Consider the following 14,125-nt stretch of genomic DNA (forward strand, 5'->3'; position numbering starts at 1 on the left):
TTTGCTGACTTGAAGCCTTTGTCCGAGATAGATATGCAAAAAAAACAAACAAAAAAAAAAATAAAATATAAAAACAGAAATCAGGAAGGGGTAAATACATTTTCACAGCATTGTATCTGAAGAGTTTGTTTTGAAGTTGGCCATGGCGCACAGTGTCAGTCCTAAATGAATCCTTAACAATAAGTTGCAGCCAAGTGGCTGGCTGACTCGGTAGTCCGCACTTCTGCAAATGAAGCACATTTAGATGCGGCAGTTTTTTAAATGTTTAATAAATAAAATCACCAACAATTGGGCTTATGGCAGCCAAAATCGCTAGCAAATAAAATATGATTAATTGTGCAGCTCAAGTTACTTGTTTTCTGCAAATATAACTAATATCTCAGCAGGTAAATAAGGTTTGGTCTGAGTGATTTTATGCCGCTACATTTTGTAGGCGCAACAGAAGAAACGCTTTAGGAGTGGAATCTCCTGTTGTGAAAGGTTTCATTTAATGGCCAGAATAACTTGCAGAAGCAGGTAGAAACTTGAGCACCCATTAAGTGACTCTACACTTCCTCTTTTCCTTTCGGCTTGTTCTATTAGGGGTTGCCACAGCATGTCATCTTTGATGAACGAATATATGTTTGGCACAGTTTTTATGCCCGATGTCTTTCCTGACGCCACCACTACCATATAAAAATAGATATTTTTTCTACCTATGAAGTAACGTTTACCTGCCGCCAGATGTTATTTTAAATGCCAATAAATGTTTTTAGCATATTGTGCAAGGCAATTTCAAGCAGCACACAATGAACACTGGATCAGGACATTGGTTTCAAATTTCTATCATATCACCACTAACATCAAGGTCCGGAAACAGTGTGAGGCTTGGAACCAAAGTAAAAGGTGGCTAGTTCTTTGTCGGAAAATGTAATTATGCAACATGGAATGATATTTAGTGAAACTGAGCTGGGTGGCACAAATACGTTGTGGTGACAATGCATTTGAAAAGATCACTCACCGAAGATCTCTCCATTCTTGGCATACTCTGTGACCAGGTAAAGCATGTTCTTTGTCTCCATAACCTAATAGGAGCAGAGGGCAGAGTATTGAATGAAAATACACACAGAGCAAAAAGAAAAATATTTTTACATGCAGAGAAATGATCCCTGACATAACCTAATCAATGCATCCAAAAGGAGTTAAGATAATCAATAAATGCAGGGCTATAACAGTGCAAGAGAATGGAGGTGGATGGATAGATATTTGAATGGGACTCGGAAAAACCATCACAGTGGTTGCTCAATGTGGCAGTGTGTGGGAGGAAGAGACCCGATTTAGAAGCAGAAACATTCAGGAGATCAAACAGAATTAAGTGTGGAAAGGGGAGGGTGAATCAGACACATCGAGCCAGACGTTCACACTAGAAATCCCACTCCTTTTGTTGATGATCAATTTTCCATCTGTTACACTGACCAATTCATTGAGTGAGGAAATGTTTCTTGGAGGAATGGGAGCAACGTTTCATAACATTTTAGTTTGAGGTCTTCTCTGGCTATTATTATGCTACAAATACAATTAAGTACAGAGCACAAGAACAGTGAATCAACTGGAGATGCAGACTTTTGGACGTCAATCTCTTTTTACCCCAAAAAGAGGCCATGCAACAGATGACAATCAAGTGTTGGGTCCATTGTGTGGGTGCCTGTGTGCTTCTCTTTACTGGCTCAGGCGTCCCACTGGGCCACAAGGTCAAGGCCAGTTTGAGACTGGAGAGGAAATTACTAATTGACCCGGACCGATTGGATGGATATGCCATTGGAAAGAAATGGCACACCACGGCAGAAAGCTGGAACATTGCCACATGGTTGTGTAATGATAATGAATACTTATCTGTGTCTACACAAAATGGGACACAGATGCTTACATCATTTCCCTGATATTGCCAGCATGTTGATGCTATTGTATTAGGTGAAGGTAGTGTATTTTTGCCAAGGTAGTTTGTCAACCAAATAGTGGTCTCACAAGACCACAATTCAGAATTTGATACTAGCATAAAACACCACAGCAAAAATAAAAAACAAAAGCAGTGGAATGAAAACTGACACAAAAAAAATCAAACATTATACTTGTTTAATTAAAATCATTAGGATACTCTTTGCAAATAATGTAAAGGAATTAGCTCATTCTGAACAGTAATTTCCTAAAAAAATTTAATAAAAAAAACACATCGATCACAGTATTAACATAAGTATATGTATATAAAATTATCTATATACAGTATACCACCTATGATAAACTGTAAACAATTATGGAAAAAATGATTAGCCTGTCTTTGTTTCTACAATTTCTTTATCTTTTTAATACCTGTTGCCACTAAAAGTATGCTACCTGTAGAAATAAGGGTAATTGTATCAAATGTGAAAACCATGGAAAACCCTTAGCCACTTTGTCATCATTGCGTTAATCCAAATAAATTTAACTTTGACTGAACCAGCCATGGCGGCACGGTAACGCAGCTGTAGAGCGTTGGCCTCACAATTGACCCCTCCGTACAGGGCACTTAACCACGCCTCCTGAAGTGACGTCACGCCACGTGCGCTGACGTAAGACAAACAGTAAAAATGGCAAATACAATGCAATACATTCTGAACTGAGACAGACTCCATGCTTCTGATTTCATTCAAATCAACAATATATTATAGATTCTAAATACAATACATTCTTAACTGAGAGAGACGCCATGCTTCTGATTTCATTCAATCATTCACACGTAGCAATGTTATGCTAGCGGAGAACGTCTCATTCATTTATACGAGACGTGGCTTAAAAATCAAATTTAGGGCATATCTTCGTGCAAACACAGTCTGGTTAACTTTCGGCCGCGAGCCAGCAAGAAATCGAGACGTTTGTGCAGTCCGATCATCGCTAAATATCGCTCAACAAAGAATAAGTTTGTCAATCGTTCACACGTAGCAGTGTTATGCTAGCGATGAACGTCTCATTCATTTATACGAGACGTGGATTAAAAATCAAATTTAAGGCATATCTTCGTGCAAACACAGTCTGGTTAAGCTTCTGGCCGCGAGCCAGCAAGAAATCAATACGTTTGTGCAGTCCGATCATCGCTAAATATCGCTCAACAAAGAATAAGTGTGTCAATTGTTCACATGCAGCAGTGTTATGCTAGCGAAGAACTTTGAATTCATTTATACGAGACATGTATTGAAAATCAAATATAAGGCATACCTTCGTGCAAACATGTGTTCCGGTTGATATTAGATGGATTTAGTTGATGATGCGGTCTTCCACAAAGTTTGACCCATCGAAGGCATTTTTCGTACTGGGTCTTCGGTTTTGGAAAGGGTACGAATCGAACTCCACCAACTAGCCTTTCAGGATACCTGTCGTCACTATTACAAAGTCAGTGACTACACCTCTTAACCATATTTTTTGTTAAATAACCCAAATACGCGATAAAAGCTAACTAAACCTATACTGGACCATTCAATGTTGTCAGAGAAAATGGCGGGAGCACAAACGGGCTTTGGTCTATGCAGATCTCTGGCCTCTGATTGGTCAGTGACGCGGATTGCGCAATATCCACGGAGGGGTCAATTCTGAGGACCAGGGTTCAAATCCTGGCCCCGCCCCTGTGGAGTTTGCATGTTTGCTGCATGTACTTAGTTCCATCCAATAAAAGACCATTATGTTGTTGTATCACTATGCCTCACTGGCATAAATTGATGAACAAATATATATTACTGTAAATATTTTGAGCAATTAAGTACACATTTATACAGTAAATGAAAATGTTATTTAAATGGACTCATTGCTCCATACTTTATTGTGATCAGATCAGTGATTGTTTATGGTTTTTCTAAACTCACTGAACGACCCCGAAAATCCTGATCGTGTAAACCCTATGGTATCTGCACATTGAATGAGTATATGTGCGACAGTGAGGGGCACCGCTCGTGGCATATAAAGCACCAAGCACCTTAGCATGAGGAAAAAGATGATGCTATATGACGGTGCTCAAAATCTGACCAGTGGGATGCATCATGCACTGCTGCCCAGCTGGCAGTTGTAGCAACGCAAAATTTTGCTATTTGGTCCTCCAGCCTCAGATGGTTGTCCGTGTGCACACACACACACACGCGCACGCAAACACATTCTCACGCACAAAATCCTTCCGACTCTCATTAAAGGCATTTCCAACTTGTGGGCTGGCAGACGTTTTTTTTTTGCTGACTGTATCCTTTTTGTGTACGAGCCTCTACTGTTTTGGTTTAGTTTTTAAATAACAGTACGATAAATAACTGGTGCATTGCTATTTTTTTATGTCAAAATACAGTGCAGTACCTCGGTTCTGTACTGGTATCCGTACAACATTAGAACCAAATGCAACAGTCATGACACCAAAGTGTAAATGTGTTCCATTGGGAAATGGAATATTTTATTTGCAAGATGTTTTTGTGACATCTAAAACACTGCATTTAGCAAAATTCCTAAAATGTGCAATGCAAATGCTGTGGAACCTCTGTTTGTGATTTTAATGCATTCCATAACCAAAGTAGTTTCCCCACTGAAAAGAATAAATGCAATTAATCTGTTGAAGGACCAAAATTAAGTTTATCAGAAATTGCTTAAAATTAAATACTGTATTGGGGGGAAAAGGGAAAACATTATTAAGAAGAAACAAATCACAGTGTGTTTGCATATCTTGCAATGTTTGAAACAAGAACATCAAAGCTCAACTCTACAAAGTAGAATACATAGAGGTTGTAAAGAGCTTTCTGGTACAATATTTCTTTGAGCATTGCAGGCAGGGAAAATACACAGCGGATCAACAGGACTGTGCTATTGAATATTTTTTTTACCGATTTTCTATTACTCATTAATCGAGTAAAAGATGATATGGATGGCAAGACATTTAGCATTGCCGGCAGAAAGATTAGGCAACATCATCGGTTCCGGTGTATGTCTGATTTAAGCTACTGGGAGGCTGATGAAAAATAACCTCATTCTTTAAAAGTGTAATGCCGTGGGGTTGTGTAATGGTATGTTCAATAGTTGTTTGGACTTTGAGGAGGAAATTTCGTCAAAACCTTTGACATTTTAAACACTTTAAGCCAACACTGCAGTGTTCAACCCATTCTCCAGTTAAATTCAGCAATTTTACTTAGCCTTTTACTTGAACACATTTAACAGTGACCAGGTTCTACAAAGGAGATGGGAATTTAATATTTAACATTGCAAAAACAACAGTTGCTGCCAGTTGAAGCTCTGCCCCCTCTCTTAGCCCCCTCCCTTTCCCTCTTTTCGCCGCTTATCTCCAGCCAGGTGATCCACTGCCAACCTCTGCCGTCATGAGACTGAGAAACAATCGAACCATGAGAACATTGATACTGATAGAACTATAGCCCCCTCCAAACGTACTGGGACGGCACAGTCAATTCCTTTGTTTTTGTTGTATATTGAAGACATTTGTGTTTCAGATGAAAAGATGAATATGACAAAGTTCAGAATTCAATTTTTTTTTTAATGGTATTTCCATCTAGACGTGTTAAACAACTCATGACAGAGCACCTTTTGATTGAAACCACACTGTTTTGCAAAGTATTAGATCAGACATTATTAAAGTAACTAACATTTAATATTTGGTGGAAAAACCCTTGCGATAACTACATTAAATCTGCGACCCACCGACTTTACCAGACTGTTGCATTCTTCATTTGAAAAGACCCCGGGTGCAAACGGCCGAAATGAGTTTCCTTTGCAGGGTGTCTGGGCTCTCCCTTTGAGATCGGGTGAGAAGCTCAGTCAACCGGGAGGGGCTCAGTGTAGCCTCCCTGGTGAGGTCTTCCGGTGAGACGTGGCCGGAATGAGAGCTAAGAGACAACCCAGCAAATGGAGACTCTCGGCTGGCCTGGGAACGACTCGGGACCCTCTGGAAGAGCTGGATGAAGTGACTGGGGAGAGGGAAGTTTGGACGTCCCTGCTAAAGCTACTGACAAAGTGACTTGACCTCGGATAAGTGTTAGAAGATGGTTGGATGCTTTTCCAGGAATTTACTTCAGCCTTTTTAAAGTTATTGTTTCTGGATGTGGGGCGGGGGGGAGGGGTGTCGTCCTTTCAGTCTCCTCTTCAGGAGATAAAATGTATACTATATTGGGTTAAGGTTCAGTGACTGACTTGGCCAGTCTAAAATCTGCCACATTTTCCCACTGATGAAGTCCTTTGTTGAGTTGCCAGAGTTTTGGTTCATTGTTTTGTTGCACGATGAAGATTCTTCCCTTTATATTGATTGCCTAATTCTGTGAATTGCCAGACAGCATGGTTTGTAGACTTCAGAATTCATTCTGATACTACCATCATGAGTTAAATCATTAATAAAGACTGAGCCCATTCCAGAAGTAGCAATGCAAACCCAAACCATGAAATTACATCTACCATGTTTCACAGATAAGTTCGTGTTTTGGATGAGAAGCAACACATTTTTCCTCCTCCATATTTTGGCATGCCATCACTTTAAGAGCTTAATATGGGTCTTGTAAGTCCACAAAACTTTGTTCCTAAACTTTTGTGGCTCATCTCTGTACTTCTTTGCAAAATCCAAACTGGCCTCCACACTCTTTTTACTGGTGCGTGGTTTGAATCAGATGGTATATTTCTTCCCTCAAAGTATACCTCGAACAGTGGATTGTGATACCTATATGCTGCCCTGTTGTATGGGTGTTTCTCACAGCTCTCACAATGTTTGTCATCAACTGCTGTTGATATACTTGGCCGATCTATTCGATGTCTGCTGCTCAGACATCTTTAAAGGCACTACTAAAAGAGCAATTCTAGGCTAACTGCGAAGCAGACAGGCACAGAGTTTCGAAGGACAGAAAATATCATATAAAATACATTTGAAAAAATGAAGGAAGGACCCCTTTAATTTCTTTGTGACAAATGAGAAAATCTTAATTGTGAAATGCAGGTCCATGCAAGGCATCCATATGATATTCAACAAACATGAATTAATGAAGAAATGACGGCAAAAAAAAAACCCAACCTGATAAAAGTATAGATGAAAAATATAGAGCCAAGTTCATCTATTGTGGAGTAACCCACCTGGTATAGCTTGATGATGTGCGGATGGTCCAGCATTTTCATTATCTGAACTTCTCTGTAGATCTTCTCAAGGTTGACTGCATCCAGTTGGGTTTTGTCAATGATCTTGATAGCAACCTATGAAGTGGTAACAAGTTACTTATTGGAATCAAATATTGTTAAGAAGGTAGTCTTCCCCCGCTACAACACGGACTTTATGCGGCCTCGCTATTACACTGATTTTGTTTTGTGTGTGTAATTTTTTACAGTGTAGCAGGCTTTTTTTTTTTTAAAGCATGTGAATGCGCATTGTGTTCTGCATCCTGATTCACTAAGGGAAAACCAGCATTGTGTTCTGCGTCCCGATTGTCTAAAAGACTGTAGACCATTGTCAACCGCCCTAAGTACCAGCACCTGCGGCATTTCAGCACAAGCTGCGATATGTTGTGCAGGTGCGCCGAAACACTGTTGGGCCGGCCAGGGTTTAGGTGCTGTCGTGGGATCGCCTAGCCTAAATACCGGGATTGCCACCGCGAATCCGCACAATGGGTCGCGGGTTATGTCTTGTACAGTACAGAATGCCTTGCGTAATTTACATAATGGTTTGATGCTACCAGTGGGACCATTTGATGTTTCATTCATTCCAGTTCTCAATGATAATTGAAGGTGGCGTGGCTGTTTATAAAAATATTCTCGCCCAGAAGAAAAAAAAATGTTTTACACTAGTTATAAAGCAAGGCATGGTCACAACAGCATCTATATGCTATACAATATTTATTGAATATACAGTTCAATAACTACTTGCAATGTACTCCCCTTGTAGCATTTTAAGTGCTCCAGCTGATCTGCTCAACCTCAACGTGCTCCTCCTGCTTATTGAGTGAAACTAACTTTTTAACTTTTGACAAACTACAATATTGTCAGGAATCAAAACATACAATATTCCAGTGATGCTCATATCACTGTACATTGATGTGTGCAGTAATGACCACATTATCACTTATGAATGAAGCGGCGGACACGTTTTTAGCAACATAGCAATAACGTCCGTATTCGCTATGGAGGTTGACTTCATATTTGGTGTGTGACGTTTTCCAGGTGGATTTCAATGACAATCACGTCTCAAGAAAAATCCATATTCCGGGAATTTGACCCTCCTACAGACTTTAATGAGTCAAGCATCTCAACCAGTTACGAGTAAACTAGCTGAATACGCGCTGCCGGTGAATCTACACATCTTGAGGACAGAAAAGTCAGGCATGTTTAAAAAAAAAATAAAATAAAAATAAAGACTAACAGGAGAAAACATCTTTAAATCTTCATGCCAAATCAATTACAAAATATAATTTCTGTGCATGGCGAAGATTCGTTGGAGAGCGCGTGAACAAATAGATGTGCCTGTTTTCAAAACATCACATGGCTAAGCCGATATCGAGTGGGAGTGAAAAAAGGCATGATTATTGTGAAAATTCGATATAAAAAAAACAAAAACTAAGGAAACAAAAGCAATATGACCATGCTCCTCCAGTGGTCTTATCCTTACATAACCATACACTCACTATCAATGTAGGGAGTTAAAGGAATACTCCGGTGATCGCTTACCTTAACGATTTGTTAATCCATTATACAGCCATTAAATTATCCAAATATAAGCATATCCAGAAAAATTCTAGTAAAAAAAATTGCAAATAACTTTAATGCGCTCTTCTATCAAAGTAATCACATTTTTGTGTGAGTGGTGCTGTTTTTACTATTTTCACGAGCTCACATGACTTAAAAAACAGGAAGTGAAATATCCCATCCGTAAACAAAGGAATACGCAACACAATCACGGACAGCGCTGATTTATATCAATATCGATTGATCGGGGAGAGGGAGGAATACGTCCATACAGATTTGAAACTGTGGCTGTAAATAATGGTAAATATTTGGATGGATCTTCGGACGGAAATGACATGGAGTCTGACTAGCTAACAAACCACAGGCGCAGAAAAGGGTGAAACGCCGATCGTGTCGGCACAACTAATTATGGAAACTTTTGACTAAGGTCGCTCAAAGGAAAAAAAAATGAGTACCGAAGTTTTTAACAAGAATTGACAGCCCTTGCGGAGAGGAAGGGCTGTCTGCTGTGTGTTTAAATTCAGACTAGGAGTATGCCAAAGCTTTCGTACTCGACGTTGCCAATCAACATTTTGCCAACTTCGCATAAAGACAAGATAATCAAACGTATAAAAGACATGGCTTTGTCGGCAAGAACTGTTCACCATTGTACCATTGTGATGGCAAATCAAAGTGAATTAGGTTCACGCTTGACAGATGGAGGTCTGAATGCCTGTATGATGTATGAAAAACAAGAAGTCGCATTAATGGTAAGAAGTACTTTTGTCATCATTGGTTAGCAACATCATTATGTTATTTAACATAATTGAGAGACTTATTGTACTCAAAATATTGGTCTTAAATGCACAAATACACCTGTACTTATGTCATACGGCTCAGGGCAACCACACTTCTAGCCACTGGGTCCTTAGTTGTTTCTTTTTCTTACTGGGCAGAACATGCCACCGAGCCTTCCTTGGATTATCTCTATCCAAATTATGGCAAAACTTCGCGGTTCAGTAGGGCATTTTCACGTGTCCGGTGGTGGTGGTGGTACTGCATGTGATGACACTACAAATCAGCCGTGATTTCTTTGTTTACGCAAAGAATATGTCACATCCGTGCAAATAGGTCATGTGCCTCGCCAAAATGGCGGCACCCATGAAAATTCCCAATTGCCGATAAAAATGTTCTCAAAACACCATTAAATGATATCGGATTAAGGCTTTTCATTGTTCAGCGGACTATTTCATTAAATGATAGAGGTCCATTCCTCATAAATGAGAAGGCATACAAGTTTTTTTTAAATTTGTTAATTTAATTTCATTCAATTTTGGAGGGCATTACTCGATGGACTCAACAATAGGATAATGGATTCCAAAAAGGCAGTCCTCAATTGCATGATAACCACAAAAGACTGCTTTCACACCACAACCAAACAATTGTTTTATTTTGGAAACATGTATTTGATTTGGTTGCAGTTGAGGTTGAATACCACACCTGACAAAAAAAAAAAAAAAAAAACCTCACCAAGCGGTAGAACAAATCACATTTCGATCAAGTCGAACCAATAGAAGCCAGTCATACAATTATAGCATCTTCATGAACAACATTTTGGTTGAGAATAAAACTAAGTTCAGCTGGAGCACATGCCAACTTTGCTATATGTACTAAAAAACAAACAAAAGAAAAACTTGTACATGTCCATATTCAAACATCTCCACTTCATGGCTCTCCTATACACTATTTTGTCAGAGCGATTCTCAGTCTCAGTGTGAGACAAGTTGTCCAAGCAAGCAAAAGGACAGGCCAGTTGCGCTCATAGCAATCCTTCAAGTATGATGCTGAAAGAAACGCCACTGTTGACAAAACACACAAGTCATTGTACTGCTGTGCATGTGTGTCTGGATGACAGAACAAACACTGTTTGTCAAAGAAAAATGATCACTGTAATAGCTAGTTTGTCCATTGCAGAGAAGCAGAATAATATTACAAATCTTATTTGAACAACGAAGGGTTAACCAATAAAAATACCACCCACCTTTTTAAATCTGGATTTTATTGGTGAACATGATAGTTTGAGAAAGCAAAAAATTAAAGAGAAATTACTCCTTTTAGATTTCTTACATTTTAAAATTGGCCCCACTGAATAAGATTTATTCACACGCGTGTACTTCAGTTGTGTTTAGGATATTAATAGTTAAAATCCACTTGTTTCCATGTATCACTTAGAAAACTACGTTAGTCGTGAACAATTAAGATTTAGTTTTTTTTTTCTGAACCAAGTTATTGATTGCACAAATCTACTGTTTGTGTTATTTTTGTGACACTGTAATGTGACTACAAAATTCACTAGAGCAGTTCTGTTTAAAAGTTCTTTTTTGTATTTTGTTGGTTAAGCGGAAAAAAACGCACATCTGTGCCTCAGCTGGTAGTGTGGGTTGTCCAGTGAAGGGTGAATGGTTTTAATCCGAGCTCTGATTGTCCTTGTGTCCAAGAGTCCTTGGGGAAGACACTAAACATTAATTTGCTGGCAGTGCATTGCATGGCAGCAGCTCCCCATAAGTGTATGAATGTATGTGTTGAATGGATGAATGAATAGTAGGTTTTGTGAAGCACTTTGGGCAACGTGACGATATCGATAAAGCACTATATAAGTGAAGTTAATTTACCATTAATAATTTAATCTAAAATACAGTCAGATATGAAAATAATTTTAAACTATCGCTCAAGGAGGACATAAAATTACCCACTACAAAACAAGATTATTGTAGACAATTTCATGCTTGTTTTGAAGCCGAAAAAAGGACTATACTGATCTCAATCTTATAGCACAGCATATGTGTAGTAACTATTGTTTTGGTGACTCAAAATGATTGCAGGAGCAGCAACTATTTCTGTGAAGGTTGAAACGTCAAGCCTGGTCTTGAGGTGTTCAAGTCAAAGAACCTTGCATAATGGAAAAAATGCATTCAGCTTACGTTTGTTACAAAAAAAAAGAAAAAAAAGTTGGAATACAAAGGTCAGAGGTGGCATAAACTGACTTCCTGCAGCTAACTGGACAAGCTTATAGGACCACAGACAGAAAATTCACCCCAGGTGAATAGAGCCACACAACTTTCATAGGCATGAGATATAGAATGTAGGTTATGCACAAACAAAATGCTAACCTGGCACTGGCAAACAGTTGCCTCACACAAAGTAGGGCAACATAATGACCTTGGGTAGTGGGTGCTCTTAAAATGCCCACACCAGACCAGGTCAGCTGCAGTTAGTTGCCTTGTGTTCTCACCAGTCCTGAATGACCTACATTAATGATTGATCTAAAAGACAGCTGCAACTTCTGCGAACTCGCCAGGTGTGTCATTTGTGTGACGTGCATTTACATCATGATTAGTGCTATTACCTGGCTAGACTATCATTGCATTACTTCACTTTTGTAACAGGATTAACGATAAGAGTCTTAGGAAGCACTGGCCTGCATCGTCAGTTATTAAATGTACCAATGGCTTTGTCCGGGTAATTATTGTTTTGCTGTACAGTATCATTGCTTAGGTTGGGTCGCAAAGAGTGAAAATGCCAGTGATCAAATATCTATATCTATTTTCCCAAGTCTCATAGCCTATTTTTTGGTCTTCAGATACGAGCTGGATGTGTGTAGTACCAGACATGAACAGACGGACGCCTTGCAAGACGACATGAACTCAGATCTCTGTACCCTCCTTGAGCTGCTTTGCGTGAGAATGTGCTGTGTTTCTAATGTTAAATCCACAGCAATGTCATTGGACTGCATGTCTGCCTGCAAAAAAAAAAAAAAAAAAAAAAAAACTTCCCAAACACAGATCTTTCCAGTGAATCTTACTCTTCAGTATGGCATTCCCTCCCCCCCAAAAAAAACACACTAAATCACATCATTGTCTTATATAACAGGACCACCGACCCATGAAGCACGCCCCAGATATTGCTATGTGTTTACACTCAGACATTCTGCTTGGTACGACAAAATGTACAGGTGCATGGTCCACTGCGTAAGTCATCAATTAAAGCTATACAGGTATACAGGGCACATGGTAGAACCATGCGGGGCCTGAACAAAAGATGTTTAAAGAGGCCCTAAACAAGCCCTAAAAATGCCATACAACTCGGACACACCACAGAGAAGAGCATTGTTAACAAGCTTGACAAATGAATTAATACAACTCCCTACATATATAAAATCAGGCTTCAATAATAAGGCCCACCTCCCAGACGCTGTGAGCTTGTCGAATGGATGTGCAAAAAGGAATCAAACATACTGAAGGGGTGTGATCTTAAACGATATATAAATTACTGTAATAAATCATTATTGTGGACATTAATCCAAAAGAATAAATCACACAAGTCAATTTAACCCTCAATGTTGATGACGTAATATCATTGGTAAACACAGCACCTGATGTCAGTGTGACGCTAAGAGGAAACCCCAGGTAGTTAGATAGTCGGCCATCTTCCAGTCACTAGTATCAAGTTACCCACGAAGCCATGTTGTCTCTGGTGAAAGTTTACAAAACTCAGTGGTGGAGTTAATGTTTGGCTTTTCATTTGCATGTGTAAAACAGTCAATCCATTGTTTTTTAAGTCACTAATATCAAGTTACACACGAAGCCATGTCTCATTATACTTTACAAAGTCTTCTGTCCTAAAATACACACTGCAGAGTCGGGTGGTGGACCTGCCAGTGTTCAGCTCACCATCTGCTTGTGTTAGAAAAGTCTATTTTTTGTATCATTTTTTTTCATCTTAAAAAATGTCACCAACCTCTTTTGTAAATTGAGGCATCCAATGAAGACTCATTTTCGTGGTGTAGCCATTGTTAGCTTGATAACTGTATGTTTGAGTGTTAAGTCGGGCCTTTTTATGGACGCTAAAAAGTTAATTCACAACTGAGCAGCATAGCCAAATGAAACTACGTGACTTTGCCCTGATATAGTGGGGGAAGAAACTCACCCTGGAAAACATCACAGAGCTGTGTTTTAGCCCAGAGTTTAAAAAAAAAAAAAAAAAAAAAAAAACAAATCAGTATAATTCAAATGGTGAAGGATGCTTAAAGCCCAAGTGTCTTCCCTATAAACATTCTAAAATAGATATTGTAATGAAAAATACATATAACATGATTCACTTCAATATCTATACGAAAAAATAAATGTGAGTGGAGAGCGCGTCATCCATGCGTAAAGTTGTAGAAGTTTCATTCTATGACATCCAAGTGGTCGCCATATTGGCTGCATCCTCCGTCCGTGACGTCACCCGGACATTCGTCAATGAAAACACGCAGTGCACCCTAACTATGGGAGACAAACGCACCCATTCTGACACGAAAGCTCTTTTCGCAAAGGACAACACCACACAACCGAGTGAAGTTACCGGGGCAATATTACACTATTGTTTCGAGCCCTCAGGAGAATAT

The 14,125-nt window shown here is 39.2% G+C and overlaps 1 protein-coding gene across 1 annotated transcript in view; it reads right to left on the bottom strand.

The window, feature by feature from the left end:
• The window catches only part of sik2b (salt-inducible kinase 2b), an 88,074-nt gene that overhangs the window by 68,751 nt on the left and 5,198 nt on the right, over window positions 1-14,125 (bottom strand). Inside the window, exons 2-3 of the mRNA XM_061828143.1 lie at window positions 7,102-7,218; window positions 1,001-1,064 (exon numbers count right to left, since the gene is read on the bottom strand). Coding sequence (XP_061684127.1) covers window positions 1,001-1,064; window positions 7,102-7,218 — 181 coding nt within the window. The remainder of the gene's footprint in view (window positions 1-1,000; window positions 1,065-7,101; window positions 7,219-14,125) is intronic.

The sequence above is a fragment of the Syngnathoides biaculeatus genome, chromosome 8 (genome assembly GCF_019802595.1).
Source record: "Syngnathoides biaculeatus isolate LvHL_M chromosome 8, ASM1980259v1, whole genome shotgun sequence".
Classification (NCBI taxonomy): Eukaryota; Metazoa; Chordata; class Actinopteri; order Syngnathiformes; family Syngnathidae; genus Syngnathoides; species Syngnathoides biaculeatus.